The 20,820-nt window shown below is 43.8% G+C and overlaps 1 protein-coding gene across 3 annotated transcripts; it reads left to right on the top strand.

Moving 5' to 3' along the window:
* Nucleotides 1–398: 398 nt before the first annotated feature.
* Nucleotides 399–15,470, top strand: LOC139402152 (uncharacterized). 3 transcript variants are annotated; one of them, XM_071146241.1, is made up of 8 exons: nucleotides 399–520; nucleotides 1,431–1,543; nucleotides 8,517–8,724; nucleotides 9,193–9,269; nucleotides 9,355–12,393; nucleotides 13,347–13,840; nucleotides 14,493–14,597; nucleotides 14,720–15,470. In XM_071146241.1, exons 2-8 carry the CDS (start codon nucleotides 1,516–1,518, stop codon nucleotides 14,720–14,722), a joined length of 3,954 nt encoding a protein of 1,317 aa, XP_071002342.1. In that variant the 5' UTR covers nucleotides 399–520; nucleotides 1,431–1,515; the 3' UTR covers nucleotides 14,723–15,470. The 3 variants fall into 3 exon arrangements, with proteins under 3 accessions (XP_071002342.1, XP_071002349.1, XP_071002358.1); XM_071146248.1 differs by having other exon boundaries at nucleotides 9,358–12,393; XM_071146257.1 differs by lacking the exon at nucleotides 8,517–8,724 and having other exon boundaries at nucleotides 427–520; nucleotides 9,358–12,393.
* Nucleotides 15,471–20,820: the final 5,350 nt, after the last annotated feature.

Here is a 20,820-nt window from a genome sequence, read left to right on the forward strand (position 1 = left end):
TGGTTTAGTCTCAGCTAAACTGGGGTGGTAATTATTAATTGAGGTCTCTACTAACGAAATATGTTTTGTTTTTTGAGTGACATTTTTGAGGGACACGGTCTGCTGCATGGCTTTTTACTCTGCCCCATGACCCAATGCAATACACTGTATATAGGCTACTGTATAGAATAGGCCTACATATTGGGTTGTAGAGAAAAAAACGTACAACCTGTCTCAGCTAAAGTGTCTATTTATATGGCCCCTGTGCCCTATGCCTCTGTCATAGAAATAGATAGAATATATTGGTCGAATTAATAATAGAATGTATGATTTCTTTGATTATTCTTTGTTGATTTTTAAAGAAGAGCCTTCATCTCTGAGTTGCCATGGAGATTCCTCTAGGAATTTGCCGCCCAGGACGGCATTCTGGGATTACTGGGTCTCCCCAAACTATCATGGCGTTCTGTGAAGATGGCGACTACCATTAAACAGGCGTTGCTGGATTTCCTAACTATTTAAATTCAAGGAATTGGAGACATAGGTAAAAAAAAAACACACAAAAAAACGGTGTGCATATGTGTTATAGCGCAAGCATCGGTTGTCTGCATTACGTATGGTTGGTTTTGTGCGACGAGTTAAGTAATCTACAAACTGTTAGCAAGCTAGTCGAATGAATGAGGCCGCGGGTGCTGATACGGCGTGTCTTTGTTAGATAACACGTCGTGGATAACTAGCTAGCTACATTTTAAAGTTCACAAGTTTTAAAAATTGTTACGCTTAAGACTTAACTTTTTTTGGACCATTGGGTTGGATTAAAAACGACACAATCCTCTCGTTGATAACTAGCTAGCATTAGCGTGCCACGTTAGCTAACTATACGCCAACTAGCTAACGTTAGTGCTTAGCTACTTTGGTTGCTATGTAGCTGCCCAGCAAAGTACCTTTCTAACTCTTAGCAAGTGTTCAGCACAGTTGTTTTTATCTAACGTTACAGAGCAAGTGTTATTGCCAGTTGAGATGAACGATTACAAAAAAGTTGCATGTAAGTGGGTCATTGGTTACGTAATACTGCTGCAGTGTTTCTTTTTGTTGTGTGCCCAGACTCAGTGTAACCAAGATGACATTCATGGCTGTTTGTTTAACGGTAGTAATGTAATTAATTTGTATTGTCTTGACATTCTGAAACTGGCAGGTGTTATTCATTAGTCAGATTCAGTTGCAAAACGTTTTGCAATGGAAACCGTTTATTATAGAAAGTAGGAACCACAGAAAAGGGAAGGGACATACCTGAATTTGTACAATAGAAACACTGATTTTCGTTGCAAAAGGTTTCAGTTCAGAGTAGACCTATAAACGGTTTTGCAACAGATGGAACATTTAACAACGGAATCTGACTAATCAACACATCCCTGTTGAGTGCCCTGGAGTAACTGTACTGTTTTTCCTTATAGAGTGAGAGACGAGGGCCAGGAGAGCAGTGCTAGTGGCCAGAGGTTTTCAGGCCATCACTCACCCCCCCCACACAGAGCTGATAAAATGGAGTGTGCAATGGACACTCGGCAAGGTGTGTTATCAAGATTTATTATAGAGATATGCCTGTAATACGATGGATGGTTATCCTCACAGGGTTATACCTATATACAGGAAATTCATGACCAAAACAATTTTACTTGGCAATGCTTCTTAAATTCTCATTTGGAAAGCACCGGTGTCTTATAAACGCCTGTTTCTAGTTGCTGGTGGAACTCCAATAATTAGGAAATATTCAGAAGTATATTAAATCAACGTTTTGTACCAAGTGAGAGATGCTTCTCGTGTGTGTGACGTAGATCTTTGTTTGGGTTGTGTGTGTGCTGTCACCTATTTATACACATGGCCACGTCTTTTAGAAATAACTAGTTCCAGCTTAGATGTTGGGAAATGTGATATGTCTGGCAGCTAAAATGACGAGGTATCGCCTCACTCAGTACAAAAGGTGGATTTAATATCTTTCTGAATATTCTCTGGTTATCAGAGTTTCACCAGCAACTGGAAACAGACACCCATGCCCAGACATGCTCAAACTTTGGTGAATAGTAAGTGTGTTTTTTTAAACCTCCCGCTTTGGGCTGCATGTGTAAATGTGCAGTATATACAGTACTAGTCAAAAGTTTGGACACACCTACTCATTCTAGGGTTTTTCTTTATTTGACTATTTCCTACATTGTAAAATAATAGTGAAGACATCAGAACTATGAAATAACACATATGGAATCATGTAGTAACCAAAAAAGTGTTAAACAAATCTAAATGTATTTTATATTTGAGATTCTTCAAAGTACGTAGCCACCCTTTGCCTTGATGACAGATTTGCACACTCTTGGCATTCTCTCAACCATCTTCATGAGGAATTATTTTCCAATAGTCTTGAAGGATTTCCCACATATGCTGAGCACTTGTTGGCTGCTTTTCCTTCACTCTGCAGTCCAATTGATCCCAACCATCTCAATTGGGTTGAGGTCAGGTGATTGTGAAGGCCAGGTCATCTCATGCAGCACTCAATCACTCTTATTTGGTAAAATAGCCCTTACACAGCCTGGAGGTGTGTTGGGTCATTGTCCTGTTGAAAAACAAATGATAGTCCCACTAAGCGCAAAGCAGATGGGACGGTGAATTGCTGCAGAATGCTGTGGTAGCCATGCTGGTTAAGTGTACCTTGAATTTGAAATAAATCACACACTGTCACCAGCAAAGCACCATCACACCACCACCTCCATGCTTCACAGTGTAACTACACATAAAGAGATCATCCATTTAGTCTCACAAAGACAGAGGTTTTTAACCCAAAATCTCAAATTAAGACTAACGGCCCTCATGAGCGCCAGTTTCATAATAGCGCTTGATGGTTTTTGTGACTGCACTTGAAGAAACTTTCAAAGTTCCTGAAATTTTTGACAAACCTTCATGTCTTAAAGTAATGATGGATTGTCATTTATCTTTGCTTATTTGAGCTGTTCTTGCCATAATAAGGACTTGGTATTTTACCAAATAAGGCTATCCTCTGTATACCACCCATACCATGTCACAACACAACTGATTGGCTCAAATGCATTAAGAAGGAAAGAAATTGCACAAATGAACTTTTAACAAAGGCACACCTGTTAAAACCTCTTACAGCTCCCCCCCTTACTTTGTGCAATTTCCACCTGAAGACATACCCGTATCTAACAGCCTGTAGCTCAGGCACAGAACCAAGGATATGCATATTCTTGGTACCATTTGAAGGAAAACACTCTGAAGTTTGTGTACATGTGAATTGAATGTAGGAGAATATAACACAATAGATCTGGTTTAGATAGAACAATGAAAAAAAAACATGTTTTTTTATTTTTGTATCATCTTTAAAATGAACAAGATAACATTCAGATAGGATGATGGGGACAATTTCAGTGAAAAATATAAGAGGGCAACAGTACTTGTGCAAAGTTTCAGAATGATAACTTCTAAAATGAGTGTGCTACATGACCCCCCCCCCCCCCCCCCAACACACTCACACACACACACACACACACACAAAAAATTGAGAAGAAAAATATTGATTAGAAAATATATATATATACATTTACAAAATAACATGGGTAACTATTTACACACTTTCAATATTTGAAAGACCCTCAGTCCTCTATCAAATCAAATCAATTTATATAGCCCCCGCCTAAAACCCCAAACAGCAAGCAATGCAGGTGTAGAAGCACGGTGGCTGGGAAAAACTCACTAGAAAGGAAGAAACCTAGAGAGGAACCAGGCTATGAGGGGTGGCCAGTCCTCTTCTGGTTGTGCCGGGTGGATATCACAGTGGTTGTAGAGGGTGCAACAGGACAGCACCTCGAGTAAAAATGAACAGTTTAGGGTTCCATAGCCGCAGGCAGAACAGTTGAAACTGGAACAGCGGCAAGGCCAGGTGGACTGGGGACAGCAAGGAGTCATCATGCCAGGTAGTCCTGACGCATGGTCCTAGGGCTCAGGTCCTCCTCCGAGAGAAAGAGAGAATTAGAGAGAGCATACTTAAATTCACACAGGACACTGGATAAGACTCCCATTCGGAGTCAGTGTCACTGTGAAAGAAAATGTTCAGTTAGAATAGTTTCACATATGAGCCCTGTATCAACAGGTATAATAAACAGATATATATAGAGAGTTGAAGGTTGAATATATTAGGTTGAATATATTATTATTACCTGCTAGATCTACTGTCTCTTTTATGTTATGACATTTCAGCTAGATCTACTGTCTCTATTATATTATGACAGACCAGCTAGATCTACTGTCTTTATTATATTACAACAGACCAGCTGAATCTACTGTCTCCATTTCACTTTGGCCATTGATGTGGTCCTGCCCTCTCCTCAACAGCCTCAAATAGGCTATTTCATGTGGGTTGGGGTGGGGCGGCAGACACACGTAATGTCATGAAATGTGAGATGCATGTTTATATATTGCTTCTAAAATGTTTTAAAAAAATCACAAATAATATTTCATATTATTAATTTCAAACAAGGGCATTAGCATGATAAGAACTTACCAGTCCAAAACGATGTCCTCTCCCGTTCAAAAAATATTCCTCCACAATCGCTAAATGAATCATCCTACAAGAATCTCTGTCTCACCTTCCCAATCAATTTATTCTAAAATTGTGTGAACATCTGTATATCTAGACTTAGATTTAGCTTTCCCTGACTTAGTCGCCATAATGATTGATATATAAACAACTGAATCTGCGCGTTCACCAAACAATGCAGTGCGTAACATGTGCTTCTCCTTCCGGTATGAAACTTCAATAGCGAATGACTCACTTTACGCTGGAGCTTACTACATGGGTTGGTCTTGCAACACATAAACATGGCGTATTGCCGTTTAGCTCAGCTCAGCTCATTGGCTATCTACAGTGCCTTGCGAAAGTATTCGGCCCCCTTGAACTTTGCGACCTTTTGCCACATTTCAGGCTTCAAACATAAAGATATAAAACTGTATTTTTTTGTGAGGAATCAACAACAAGTGGGACACAATCATGAAGTGGAACGACATTTATTGGATATTTCAAACTTTTTTAACAAATCAAAAACTGAAAAATTGGGCGTGCTAAATTATTCAGCCCCCTTAAGTTAATACTTTGTAGCGCCACCTTTTGCTGCGATTACAGCTGTAAGTCGCTTGGGGTATGTCTATCAGTTTTGCACATCGAGAGACTGAAATTTTTTCCCATTCCTCCTTGAAAAACAGCTCGAGCTCAGTGAGGTTGGATGGAGAGCATTTGTGAACAGCAGTTTTCAGTTCTTTCCACAGATTCTCGATTGGATTCAGGTCTGGACTTTGACTTGGCCATTCTAACACCTGGATATGTTTATTTTTGAACCATTCCATTGTAGATTTTGCTTTATATTTTGGATCATTGTCTTGTTGGAAGACAAATCTCTGTCCCAGTCTCAGGTCTTTTGCAGACTCCATCAGGTTTTCTTCCAGAATGGTCCTGTATTTGGCTCCATCCATCTTCCCATCAATTTTAACCATCTTCCCTGTCCCTGCTGAAGAAAAGCAGGCCCAAACCATGATGCTGCCACCACCATGTTTGACAGTGGGGATGGTGTGTTCAGTGTGATGAGCTGTGTTGCTTTTACGCCAAACATAACGTTTTGCATTGTTGCCAAAAAGTTCAATTTTGGTTTCATCTGACCAGAGCACCTTCTTCCACATGTTTGGTGTGTCTCCCAGGTGGCTTGTGGCAAACTTTAAACGACACTTTTTATGGATATCTTTAAGAAATGGCTTTCTTCTTGCCACTCTTCCATAAAGGCCAGATTTGTGCAATATACAACTGATTGTTGTCCTATGGACAGAGTCTCCCACCTCAGCTGTAGATCTCTGCAGTTCATCCAGAGTGATCATGGGCCTCTTGGCTGCATCTCTGATCAGTCTTCTCCTTGTATGAGCTGAAAGTTTAGAGGGACGGCCAGGTCTTGGTAGATTTGCAGTGGTCTGATACTCCTTCCATTTCAATATTATCGCTTGCACAGTGCTCCTTGGGATGTTTAAAGCTTGGGAAATCTTTTTGTATCCAAATCCGGCTTTAAACTTCTTCACAACAGTATCTCGGACCTGCCTGGTGTGTTCCTTGTTCTTCATGATGCTCTCTGCGCTTTTAACGGACCTCTGAGACTATCACAGTGCAGGTGCATTTATACGGAGACTTGATTACACACAGGTGGATTGTATTTATCATCATTAGTCATTTAGGTCAACATTGGATCATTCAGAGATCCTCACTGAACTTCTGGAGAGAGTTTGCTGCACTGAAAGTAAAGGGGCTGAATAATTTTGCACGCCCAATTTTTCAGTTTTTGATTTGTTAAAAAAGTTTGAAATATCCAATAAATGTCGTTCCACTTCATGATTGTGTCCCACTTGTTGTTGATTCTTCACAAAAAATACAGTTTTATATCTTTATGTTTGAAGCCTGAAATGTGGCAAAAGGTCGCAAAGCTCAAGGGGGCCGAATACTTTCGCAAGGCACTGTACCCAGCTAGATTTCAAAACGATCAGTGGTCATTGGGTTAAAAGACAGTCAATCAACGAAACAGCGAGCAAATCATTGGTGCACAATGATGTCATGACTTGTTGTCTTCAAATCGTTTTTTTTTCAGTCAGTACATCCTGCGAAATGGCCCATCATGTTTGATTGTGTTACAAACAAACCAGTTGATTGCAGTGAAACTAAACATGACTGGAAAAGTCACGTTCTGTGTGGGTTATTTACCTGGAATGTGTCGTCGAAAATGGAATGAGACGGAATTCACGACACAAGCGGTTCACAAAATGTTTCGTGTTAGGCTATAAAAACAGATTTTATCAAACAAAGGATCATTCATTGTGTAACAATGAGCATTGGAATTGCAAACAGACAAAGATCGTCAAAGGTAAACTATTTATTTTAATGCAGTTGTGATTAGGTTACGCCTGTGCTGGTTAAATGTTTTTTTTTTAATGGGGCTCTATGCTCAGATAATCGCATCGTATTCTTTCGCAGTAAATGCTTTTTTAAATCTGACCGCAGTTGGATTAGCAAGATTCTAGGCTTTCGATACACGTGAGACACTTGTATTTTCATGAAAGTTTAATATGACTATTTATGTAGCGATCACCGTATGTTGTGGAATTTCAGCCCGCTAGCGGGTTCCGTGCGCAGAGAGGTTAATTGAAATGCATTCCAGGTGACTACCTCATGAATCTGGTTGAGAGAATGCCAAGAATGTGCAAAGCTGTCATTAAGGCAAACTGTGGCTACTTTGAAGAATCTAAAATATATTTGGATTTGTTTAACACTTTTTTGGTTACTACATGATTCCATATGTGTTCATAGTTTTGATGTCTTCGCTATTATGTTGCACATCTTTTAGAATTTTGAACAACGTTACCTGACACTCTTGTCCCTGCTCCCCTTTTTTCTTCTGCTGCTGTGGCTGGAAATATTTCAAACTCACCTGAGGAATTTTTTAAAATTGAAGACAGATAAATGTAGCTATCTTGCTTGCACTTTATACAGTTCCAAACAAACTAGCTAGCTAACTTGCTAGACTAGTAACTTTAGTTAATCATGTTTCTATCATCAACATACTTTTGGATATTTGTTAGCTAATTGCCATTATAATTGTGGCAGCAATATTATAGAGCTAAATTATGTTAGTTTTTAGGTTATATCTATCTTATGTAGTTAACTAGTTGGCTAGCTAACGTTAGTCAAACAACCTAACTTAACTTTCTTGCAGTTTCTCATGCAGGATCACTCTGAGGGGATTCAAGTGAATTGTGTTTCAAGCCGCAGGGCTTCTGTATTGCGCACTGGTCACTCGTATACTGGTCCCTGGCGTGCCGTTTCTCGCACAGGTGTATTCTGAAGTGAATCAAGTGAATTGTGTTTCGCGCCATAGAGCGTCTGTATCGAGCATGGGTCACTCGTGCACGTGTCACTGGCACGGGTGTTTCTTGAGTTCTAGGCTGCCTGCCACAGCTCACAGAGCTAAATAACCTTCAGAACTGTGTTGAACCCAGACAGATTATTTTTTTACCAAGAAAAGTGAATGTGCTTTACAGAACTTTATTGAAACTATGTTTGGTATTTATTTTGGTGTGGTGGAAATCATTCTGCCGTGGAGCAGTGCAACACTTAAGTGAACCTAGAGGAAACCCTGCCCCAAGTAAATGTTTGTTGAAAGTTTCTTTGCCGTGCTTTCGGTAGACTATCATCTCGACCTCAAAATAGCTATAGCTATGCCGCTGGAGGTTCGAGCTGGATTGGCTAGATCCTGAAATGCCAATGACACACACATCAGAGGTTGCCAATTCTCTTCCTGGCCACCTTTCGTTAGGATTGTATGTCCCATGTTGGTGATGAAATTCACCAATCGTAATTTATCCAGACAAAGAAATGCGATTGGTTAATCTGTGACTAAAGAATGTGGTTGGCTAATCTGTAAATAAGGAATATGATTGGTTAATCTGTGCAGGTGGGGACGAGGCAGCAGAGAGTGAACACACTCTAGAGGAAACGTCTGCAAAAGAAGGAAGTGAGATGCTGCACAAGAAGAACAAGAAGCACAAAAAACACAAGGGCAAAAAGAAGAAGAAGAAACGTGGCAAGGGAGAGCGGGAGACCAGCTCAGAGTCGGTCCCAGAGTCCGACGTAGAGAAGCCACTAGTCAGAACCAGAGCAGGGTGAGGCTCCTCCCATTAGACCCAGAACATTGTTTGACTCCTCCCGTTAGAACCACAGCAATGAGGAAGTTAGATTAAGCTTAACTGCTGTGCACGTGCTTAACCTATGTCACTTTTGTTTTGAGAAGACTTCGCCGTCAGCCAGAGCAGGGCATCTGGCTCACACCCGGAAGGCAGCGCAGTTCCAAAACGAATGCAATTACTTTTCACCCGGCGCATACTCCTCCCACCAGAGCAACATGGGCCAAATAATTGAATGCACTCACTGCTAGACTCTGCCCATTACACCCAGACCTGTGCTGTGCCTGGTCACCTCTAGATGGTTTCCTCACTGGAATATAGGAGACAAAGCAGCAGAAATCTTGCACTAATCAGCCAACAGGCTCTTGTTTGTCTTTATACTACTGGGACGATTGTGAATATTTGCTGTAATAATAAATGTTTTTGTTTTTAATGTGTTGTTTTTAGTTTGAGGAGTGCTGGCCTTGTGGCTTCTGATGAAGCAGCAGGCACAAAAGATGAGGCAACAAAGGGCTTGATCACAGGTAAGGAGTGTGGCTCTGGGTTCGGGTGTAGGAAATTAACGGATGCCAAAGTTATTTGTTGCTAATGCCTGTGTACCGCTCCAAGCAGATAAACCTGAGGTATGTGATGCTAAAGCCAGAAAACACAAAAGACATTTTGGGAAAAAGAAGAAAAAGAGGAGGAGAAAAGGGGAAGAGAAACAGGAGAAGAACTCACCTTTACACTCCCCATCAGAGAGCGAATCTATGTCAGGGTCAGATTCTGAGTCTGAGGAGAAGCCAGCTGGCACGGATGTGCAAGCAGTTCCCATCCTGTCTAAGGCCAGACAAGAGGAAAGGGTGTCCTCCCTACGCCTAACTCTCGGCCAAAAAGAGGGATCTCTGAAAATGTGTCAAACCTTGGATGAGCAGTCTGCGGATGCACGAGGAAAGACAGAAGAGAAGGCGTCCCCTGCTGACAGGGAGGAACAGACCGTCTCCGTCATAAAGGCAGAAGATTCACGGAGCGACAGGTGCTTCAGTCACTCCCAGGAGCTTCCGGACATCATCCCCAAGCAAGGCGGCCAGAGAGAGGAGACAAACACAGGGCAGAGGTCAAAGGTGAATAACCATGCTCCCTCACGGTCAAGGTCACAGTCACTGACGGACACTAAAAGAGCCAGATCGAGTGTTAGTCATTCGACAAGCTCCAAGCGGTCCAGATCAAGCCGCAGTCGTTCACAAAGCCCCAAGCAATTGTCTGGTCTGCTTGTGTCTAGCAGGGGCAGGTCTCGATCCTTCTCAAAGAGCATGACTCCCAAGAGGAAGCAGTCCAAGTCCCTTAAAAGGACAGGACGTAAGTCACATTCTCTGACTCCTAAGAGAGGACGGAAGTCCCCCTCTCTGTCCCCCAGCAGAGGACGCAAGTCCCCTTCTCTGTCCCCCAGCAGAGGACGCAAGTCCCCTTCTCTGTCCCCCAGGAGAGGACGCAAGTCTCCTTCTCTGTCCCCCAGGAGAGGACGCAAGTCCCCTTCTCTGTCCCCCAGGAGAGGACGCAAGTCCCCTTCTCTGTCCCCCAGGAGAGGACGCAAGTCCCCTTCTCTGTCCCCCAGGAGAGGACGCAAGTCCCCTTCTCTGTCCCCCAGGACAGGACGCAAGTCCCCTTCTCTGTCCCCCAGGAGAGGACGCAAGTCGTCTCCTCTGTCCCCCAGGAGAGGACGCAAGTCGTCTCCTCTGTCCCCCAGGAGAGGACGCAAGTCGTCTCCTCTGTCCCCCAGGAGAGGACGCAAGTCGTCTCCTCTGTCCCCCAGGAGAGGACGCAAGTCGTCTCCTCTGTCCCCCAGGAGAGGACGCAAGTCGTCTCCTCTGTCCCCCAGGAGAGGACGCAAGTCGTCTCCTCTGTCCCCCAGGAGAGGACGCAAGTCGTCTCCTCTGTCCCCCAGGAGGGGACGCAAGTCGTCTCCTCTGTCCCCCAGGAGGGGACGCAAGTCGTCTCCTCTGTCCCCCAGGAGGGGACGCAAGTCGTCTCCTCTGTCCCCCAGGAGGGGACGCAAGTCGTCTCCTCTGTCCCCCAGGAGGGGACGCAAACTGTCTCCGTCTCCAAGACGAGGGCGGCGGTCTGAGTCCAGGCCTCGTGGTCGTGTCAGGAGGTCGAGGACCAGAACCCCTCCCCCTCGTCGTGGTAGACCCTCGAGGTCCCGCTCGCCTGTGAGGCTGACTCGCCGCTCACGTTCCAAATCTAGACGGCTCCGTCATTCCCGGTCCCTGAGAAGAGGCCGGCGCTCCAAAAGCAGCTCCCCGTCTCACAGGAAGAGGTCCCCCCCCAGGACACGACGGTTCCGGTCTCCGGTCAGAAAAGGCAAGCGTACTCGGTCCCGCTCTGTCGTGATCCTAAAGAGGAACAGGAAAGGCTCACTGTCCAAATCCCCAACAGGCAAGAACACCAAGTCCCGCTCCAGGAGCTGCAGGAGATCCAGTTCACCAGTACAGAAAGTACTTTCTAGATCACCAAAGCGGAGCAGGACAAAGTCCAGATCCCCAATACGCAGTAAACCATCAAGATCACCATCCCCATGTAACAGGTCTTGTACTCCTAAATCCAAATCGCTGAAAAGAAACAAGTGTTCACTGTCAAAATCGCCCAAAAGAGACATATCGAAATCTAGGTCTGTCTTAAGCGATAGGCAATCTGAGAGCGTATCCCCAGAACGCTCAAGATCCAGGTCTACTGACCTGAAATCAGTCAAACATACTGCAGACAAGACTGTGAATGATGAACCACCTACCAAGCCTGTTGGGGAGGCTGTAGCAACAGCTGCAACAGAGCCCTGGAAGCACCTCCCTTGGGCTGCACCCTCCAGTTCTATCATACAGGGCAAGCCAGTGGCTGGGCAGGCTGACGAGAGCAGCTCTGAGATTCCATCTGAAGACCACGACTCCGCAGCAAAAGAGCCAAAGGGAGCAAAAAGCCCAACAAGCTCCTCTGAAGAAGAGCCAGATGAGCATGCTATATCCAGGTCTGTGTCACCAGAGACCGTTTGTGCTGATCGTCGCTACAGGGCATCATCTTCTAAATCCTCCATCAAGAAGGCATCATCCTCGAAACAACGTCAGTCCTCAAAATCAGCATCACCTGCCAGGAAGTCCCACTCACCTGCCGGCAGAAAGACGTCCACCTCTCCCTCACGGAGGTGCTCCCGGTCTAAGTCTACCTCTCCCTCTCAGTCCAAGTCTACCTCCAGAAGGAGGCGTTCCAAGTCCCCATCCAGGAAAAGGAAGTCTGTCTCCCCGCCTGCTAGACGGAAGAAGAGGTCCAAGTCCAGAAGTCCTGTCTGGCGCAGGAGATCACGCTCTAAGTCACCGGCACGGCGCAGGAAGTCACATTCCAAGTCCAGGACCAAGCACTCAAAGTCCCGCTCCCCGGCCAGAAGGAAGAGGTCCAAATCCACAGACAGGCGCAAACGCCTCAAGTCTCGTTCTCCAGGCCGGAGGAGAAGGTCCGTGTCGCGACGGCGCCGGCCCATCATGCGAAATCGCTCATTTGACCGCCGCGACCGATGGAAACGGGAACCAAGCCATTCACCCATCCTCATCCTCCGCAAGCGCCGGTCCACATCTCGAACCCGCCGCAGTGCAAGCAAGACCCCTCCTCGTCTCACTGAGCTGGGTAAGACTACAAGTATGGAGTTCTTTGGAACCCTCTTCCCGACAGCTAAAGCTACGAAGCTTCTGCGCATGTGCAGGATTCTCTATTTTACACACAATCTGTGCTCTACTTGTTCAGCTGCCCAGAGTACAGGCTACCCTGGCGAAAGCGGAATCAATGTCTGCAAGATCACATAATGATAGTGTTTTACCAAATATAATAGCATAGTATAACGTTACTGTAAGACAAAAATAATCACCAGATTTTTGGACGATTGTGCGAATGGTCTCAATTCTCTCTTGCAGCCAAAACTCAACCGAGTGCACCACTAGGCAAAATATGTGCTTTGATTGAAACAAAACACAGGTATGCTACAGTTTAACAAAAATGTGCAATAAAATTCGCTCACTGTACATTCAAAACAACACTGTAGGTTACTTCAAACAACACTGTTGCTAGCTCAAGAAGATCTAAATGATTATCCCCATGAAACTAATTGATGCTGCATGGACGTTTTATCAGTAAAACTTGAATGTAAGAATTCTCACACCTAGTTTCTAATATTTTAGGGTGTTTTTTTGTCTTACAGTAATGTTATACTATGCTATTATATTTGGTTCTGTTATGTAGAATACTATCATGCTGTCTAGCAGACATTGTTTCAGATTTGATCAAACTTTATTAAACAAGCACCATTCGCCAGAGTAGCCTGTTCTCTGGACAGCTGAACAAGTACAGTAGAGACTGGGTGTAAAGTAGAGAATCCCACACATGCGCAGAAGCTTAGAACCTTTGAGAACTTGGATCCGCAGCCACTCCGTATATACATACACCAATCCAATGTATTGTACCCTCGGTTTAATGGTGGCTGTTCTAGGCACCTTAGAACAGATTAGGTGTGATTATGTAGTCTAAAATACCACTGTTGACAGATGTCTATTCTCCACTTTCTTCTCCCCTTTCTCTCTTCACAGACAAAGACCAGCTACTGGAGATAGCGAAGGCCAATGCAGCAGCCATGTGTGCTAAAGCAGGTGTGCCCATTCCAGAGAGTCTGAGACCCAAGGCCATCCTCCAGCTTCCCCTGCCCAACCCAGCCCCAACCCCTCTGAATCTGCCTCTTCCCCTGCCCTTGCCTCTCAACATGCCCGGCATGGGAATGCCCAACATGAACATGCCCAACATGAACATGCCCAACATGAACATGCCCAACATGAACATGTCCAATATGGCCATGAGTGCTGCCATGGCCAGTATGAAAGCTGCCACCATGACTGCAGCCCTCACCAACATGGCTCAGATGTCAAACATGCCCCAGATGGCTCCCCTCCCCACCATCACCAACAAGCCCCCTCCTAGCCAGGCTCCCCAAACAACCCTTCCCCCCCTCAACCTGGACCACATAGAGGAGGTGAAGAGGAAGGTGACTCAGCAGGCCAACATCTACAGCATCAAGGAGCTCACTGAGGTAAGACTTACAAGAGACTTGTACTGCATGTAATAACAAAGACTTACTTTATCAATTGTGGATGTAGACCCCCCCATGATGTATTACAGCAAGCGTCAAACTTTAGCTCAGACTCCCATTTGTATTGTTTTATGTAATGATTTTGGCAATTAAGCCCTTTATCTGCTTCCCCAGAGTCATGATCTTATGGATACCATTTTTATGTCTCTGCATGCAGTTTGAAGGAATTTGCTAACTGTGCAATTGCTAACTAGTGTTACCGTCATGCCTGGAAGTCTATGGTAACTGCTAGCATGCTAGTATATGCCATAGTCTTCCAGTCCATTGTGCTAATGCTAGTTAGCATTGGCTCACAAAACTACCTCTAACTTACTTCATACTGGATGCAGAGACCTGATCTGGGGAAGTAAAGGACTTCATTGCCAAAATCGCAAAGTATCCTTAAAGGTTACAAACATGAAGAGAATGAACCTGCATCTTACTGACGAGTCAACCGGTTCCAGATGTTTTATGTAGTGTCTTAAGGTTACAAGCACGACAAGACTTGAATGTGAAGACAACTGTGTTGTCTGGGGTGTTCTCTTGTATTATTCTGACTGTGTTGACTTCACAATGATTTGTTTACGTTTCTAATATCATTCTGTGTGTGTAGAAATGTAAGATGATAGCAGCAAGTAAAGAGGAGATGGCCATAGCGAAGCCGCATGTGTCTGATGACGAGGATGAGGACAGAAAGCCCTGTGGCAAGAGCTTAAGTGTAAGAACTCCCAAGCTTCATTCTAGCATTCATCCACTATACATTCAAACATTCACCCATATTAGATGAATGCTGAGTAGTAGAGTGATTTAGTAACATACATTTTTCTCTCTATTCCGCAGTAACTTTCTTTGGGGCGTATCAGAGGTACTCCCCATGGATACCATCACCAGGTGTCAAGGTTGTCGTGGTTATAGAGCAGGAACCTCATCAGATACTGCCAGCCCTTGTTCTCTGGACAATCATTCCCTCCCCAACCCCTCCCATCAGTACTCTAGCTGTCTGGGGAAGTGTTTGAAACGTCAGTGATCCTGTGTCCCATTGGACAGACTGGCCTGAGTGTTCTTGTGTGTCATTGGATGGATTGCAGTGTGTACAGTATGGTTATCCCTAGCTTCTACACGTTGCTCAGACAGAGCTCTCTGGACAATGACTGAAGCAAAATGATATAGGAACATATTTTCAATGTTTTGTCAACCCTTTCTAATGTTAAACTTCTGTTCCTTTTTTATTGTGTTCAGTAATAATATTTCCACCTCATGGTTCCTTTAGTGACATTTTAACCTGTAATTAAGTGAACTGCTCGGTCTGCCCTCAGCACGCACGGGCACACAAATACACACATCAGTAATATGATGGTCAGGTGTGTCTTTAGTGACGGGCAGACGACCAGGTCTCTCCATTGAGAAGACAAACTTATCAGGTCTTTGTAGAATCCACTCTAAATGTTTTCACTTCTCTACATATTAACTGATGTAATCTTTAGCTATTTTAATAACAAATGCATTTTAGGATTTCCTTGATCAGTAGTAGAATATTATTTGGCTGACTTTGTACATAATATGTTGATTATTAAAGGAAACCAGAAAATCACCTGTTGTCTAATGTTCTTTATGTAGTACCCTAACTGTCAAGGTCCCCTTTTTTTTCTAAATCTTTACCTTGTGGTCAGTACTGCAGGGGTGTATTCATTACGCCAATTCTGTTGCAAAACGTTTCTCCAATAGAAACTTGTTTTAATTGTTTGGATTAATTACCCCTGATGTACTATATATTCTTTGATTCTAATCAGAGACTGATTCAGACCTGGAACACAAGTTTTTTTAGTTTGCTTGAATGCTTGCTGCATTTTGAAACAGTTTCTAGTGAACGACACTTTCCACCAAGATGTTCTTGAACAGACTTTGAGGTACGTTTGCTCCCGTTTGGTGAGTGTGGCGGGATGTGGCTTGAAGCAATGAGTGACGTATTTAAAAGGCAGTGGCCACATGCTGACAGTATTCCACAACCCCTCCCTGTTTTTCATCTGGTTGTTCAGTACAGCACCGTTTCCGTTCAATTGAATTTTCCGAACTTAAAAACGTATTGAACTTTGCTCCTGTTTGTTATTTCTGACCTCACAGCTATATGACTAACTCTGAGCCGTGTAAGTAAGTTTAACCTCTTTCCCATTCCAAAAGACAACCCTATTGACCTCAGCCAGGGATCTAGTGCTAATGGGTCCTGAGGCACTGGAGGTCCTTCTGCCTTGCACTTCGTTGGGTTCTAAAGATCCACAGTTCATTGTTTTACTGGCCCTTATTTGGGCTTTTCAGACCGCACGTTCAGAGCAGGGCCAGGGGTGTATTCATTATTCAGACTGTTGCAACGATAAGCATTAGCCGTTTATTCTAGGAACCAAGAACGGCAAACAAAATAAAATTTTGAAGGACCTACCTGAATTTGTCCATTAGAAACTTGTTTTCAGTTTGAGAAAAAACGGTTTCTGTTGCAAAATATTTTGCAACAGAATCAAATTAATGAATACACCCCAGCTATGATCATGCCGTTGTGACCATGGTGGCTCAAAGTCTCATGGAAGCTCTTTGGTATTAAAAAACAACAATGATGGTGGAACACTTTTGACAGCCGGACCATAGTGCCAGGAAAACGGATCACACACTCATTCGGCAGCCCCAATTCTGGTGGAGAGATCAGAGCTGAACTGTTCTCAAGAGTTAGATAGATCTTTCACACATTAGCCTTCAGTATGTCAATCTACAGAATTATGGGATCCCATCTCTGTCTGTGTGTGTGTTCAGTACCAGCCTGCCATGGTGTCTAAATGGGGCCACTGCTTGTGTGTGTTAATATTGTGTGTGTGCCTGTGAGGGGTCTGATGATTGCGTGTGTTAATATTGTGTGTGTGCCTGTGAGGGGTCTGATGATTGTGTGTTAATATTGTGTGTGTGCCTGTGAGGGGTCTGATGATTGCGTGTGTTAATATTGTGTGTGTGCCTGTGAGGGGTCTGATGATTGCGTGTGTTAATATTGTGTGTGTGCCTGTGAGGGGTCTGATGATTGTGTGTTAATATTGTGTGGTCTGATGATTGTGTGTGTAGGTCCTGACTCCCAGCCTGGTATTGGTGAGAGGGTTGATTGGATATCATGAGCATGTGACTTGTCAGTGAAGATCACAGGAGGCTGGTGGCACCTTAATCGGGGAGGACGGGCTCGAGGTAAAGATTGGAGCGGAATTAGTGGAATGGTATCAAATACATTAAACACATGGCTTTCATGTGATTGATGCCATTCCATTTACTCCGTTCCAGCCATTCATGAACCATTCTCTCCTCAGCAGCCTCCACTGGTAGAGATACTATTCTCTGACTGGCTCACTCCTCCCCACTCCTGTCCATGAGCCAGAGAAACTCTACCAATGGTTGGAGCCTGAGAGCTTCACAAGACCCGCCCAGGACTTGCAGGTAGGATGTCTTAAAGCAGTTCAAAGAGTTAGCCAGAGCCCACTGCATCAAGGTCAGCTGGGAGTCATGCTTACTAACCCCTACTTCCCTACACCTAAAGGATTCTCATACCATGAGAAACGAGATTCTCTGGTCTGATGAAACCAAGATTGAACTCTTTGGCCTGAATGCCAAGCATCACGCCTAGAGGAAACCTGGCACTACAGTGAAGCATGGTGGTGGCAGCATCATGCTGTGGGGATGTTTTTCAGCGGCAGGGACTGGGAGACGAGTCAGGATGGAGGGAACGATGAACGGAGCAAAGTACAGAGAGATCCTTGATGAAAACCTGCTCCAGAGCGTTCAGGACTTTGGACTGGGCGAAGGTTCACCTTCCAACAGGACAACGACCCTAAGCACACAGTCAAGAGAACACATGAGTGGCTTCAGAACAAGTCTCTGAATGTCCTTAAGCGGTCCAGCCAGAGCCCGCTGTTGAACCCAATCAAACATCTCTGGAGAGACCTGAAAATAGCTGTGCAGCGATGCTCCCCACCCAACCTGACAGAGATTGAGAGGATCTGCAGAGAAGAATGGGAGAAACTACCCAAGTACAGGTCTGCCAAGTTTGTAGCATCATACCCAAGAGACCCGAGGCTGTAATCGCTGCCAAAGTTGCTTTAATAAAGTACTGAGTAAGGTGTCTGAATACTTATGTAAATGTGATATATCAGTTTTTAAGTTTTATAAATTTTACAAAAACATCTGGTTTTGCTTTGTCATTATGGGGTATTGTGTGTAGATTGATGACAATTATTTTATTTTTTTAATCAATTTTAGAATAAGGCTGTAACCTAACAAAATGTGGAAAAAGTCAAGGGGTCTGAATATACTTTCCGAATGCACTGTAAAACCAATACAGGGTGTGTTCAGTAGGGCACAGCATAGCAAAATATTTTGCATCAGAAAATGAATGTCCTTATTAATCAAGTCACAAGTGTATTTATTTTTTACTGAATCAAGTTTTGAGTTTATTATGTTGCATACATTGTTGAGTCTGTTGAAATGTTGGTTAAAAAGTTTCATAGATTTGAATTTTCATGTAACACATATAAACTGCCTCTACGTTTATGATCCAGCAGAGTGCAGCATCGCTCCACTCCCTGTGTGTCATCAAGTAAAATGTTATTTGTCACACGCTTCGAAAACAACAGGTGTAGATGAACAATGAAGTGCTTACTTCCGGCTCTTGCCTACAATGCAGAGAGTACAATAATAACACAAGGAAGAAATACACAATTGTTAACAACACCTTGGCTATATACACAATGCACCAGTACCGAGTTGATATGCAAAGGTACGAGGTAATTGAGGTAGATATGTACAGTACCAGTCAAATGTTTAGACACACCTACTTATCCAAGGGTTTTTCTTTACTTGTACTATTTTCTACATTGTAAAATAATAGTTAAGACTTCAAAACTATGAAATAATACATATGGAATCATGTAGTAACCAAAAAAGTGTTAAACAAATCTAAATATATTTTTGATTCTTCAAAGTAGCCACCCTTTGCCTTGATGACAGCTTTGCACACTCTTGGCATTCTCTCAACCAGCTTCTCCTGGAATGTTTTTCCAACAGTCCTGAAGGAGTTCCCACATATGCTGAGCAATTGTTGGCTGCTTTTCCTTCACTCTGCTGTCAAACTCATCCCAAATCTCAATTGGATTGAGTTCGGGTGATTGTGGAGGCCAGGTCATCTGATGCAGCACTCCATCACTCTCCTTCTTGGTCAAATAGCCCTTACACAGCCTGGTGGTGTGTTGGGTCATTATCCTGTTGAAAAACAAAGATAGTTCCACTAAGCGCAAACCAGATGGGATGCCGTATCGCTGCAGAATGCTGTGGTAGCCATGCTGGTTAAGTATGCTTTGAATTCTAAATGAATCACTGACAGTGTCACGAGCAAAGCATCATCATACCACCTCCGCCATGGTTCACGGTGGGAACCACATATGCGGAGATCATCGGAAGGTGGAGGAGTGCAAGGTCTCTAACATCCACCAGCTCAGTGATGTCGTCATGGAGGAGTGGAAGAGGACTCCAGTGGCAACCTGTGAAGCTCTGGTGAACTCCATGCCCAAGAGGATTAAGGCAGTGCTGGAAAATGATGGTGGCCACACAAAATATTGACACTTTGGGCCCAATTTGGACATTTTCACTTAGGGGTGTACTCACTTTTGTTGCCAGCGGTTTAGACATTAATGGCTGTGTGTTGAGTTATTTTGAGGGGACAGCAGATTTACACTGTTATACAAGCTGCTCACTCACTACTTTACATTGTAGCAAAGTGTCATTTTTTCAGTGTTGTCACATGAAAAGATATACTCAAATATTTACAAAAATGTGAGGGGTGTACTCACTTTTGTGATATACTGTAGATACTTTTGTACTTGTTTCCTCCAGCATCTTCACCACGTCCTTTGCTGCTATTCTGGGATTGATTTGCACTTTTCTTACCAAAGTACGTTCATCTCTAGGAGACAGAACGCGTCTCCTTCCTGAGCGGTATGACGGCTGCGTGGTCCCAGGGTGTTTATACTTGCGTACTATTATTTGTACAGATGAAAGTGGTACCTTCATGCGTTTGGAAATTGCTCCCAAGGATGAACCAGACTTGTGGTCTACAATTTTTTTCAGAGGTCTTGGCTGATTTCTTTTGATTTTCCCATGATGTCAAGCAAAGAGGCACGGAGTTTGAAGGTAGGCCTTGAAAAACATCCACAGGTACATCTCCAATTGATGTACCTGTGGATGTCTAAAGCCATGACATCATTTTCTGGAATTTTCCAAGCTGCTTAAAGGCACGGTCAACTTAGTGTATGTAAACTTCTGACCCACTGGAATTGTAATACAGTGAATTATAAGTGAAATAATGTGTCTGTAAACAATTGTTGGAAAACTTACTTGTGTCATGCACAAAGTAGATGTCCTAACCCACTTGACAAAACTTGTTAACAAGAAATGTGTGGAGTGGTTGAAAAACAAGATGGAATGACTCCAACCTAAGTATACGTAAACTTCTGACTTCAGCTGTAGGTAGGGATAAAGTGACTAGGCAACAGGATAGATAATAAACCGTAGCAGCAGCATATGTGAGGAGTCAAGAGTTAGTGCAAAAAGGGTCAATGCAGATAGTCTGGGTAGCTATTTGGGTAACTATTAAGTAGATTTATGGCTTGGGGGTAGAAGTTGTTTAAGGTCCCGTTGGTTCCAGACTTGGAACATCGATACTGCTTTGCTGTGCCGTATCAGAGAGAACAGTCTAGGACTTTGGTGGCTGGAATTTCTGAAAATGTTTTTGGCCTTCCTCTGACACCGCCTGGTATGGAGGTCCGGGACGACAGGAAGCTTGGTCCCAGTGATGTACTGGGTCGTACTCACTACTCTCTGTAGCGCCTTGCGGTCGGATGCCAAGCGGTTGCCGTACCAAGCGG

This window comes from Oncorhynchus clarkii, chromosome 3 (genome assembly GCF_045791955.1).
Source record: "Oncorhynchus clarkii lewisi isolate Uvic-CL-2024 chromosome 3, UVic_Ocla_1.0, whole genome shotgun sequence".
NCBI lineage: Eukaryota > Metazoa > Chordata > Actinopteri > Salmoniformes > Salmonidae > Oncorhynchus > Oncorhynchus clarkii.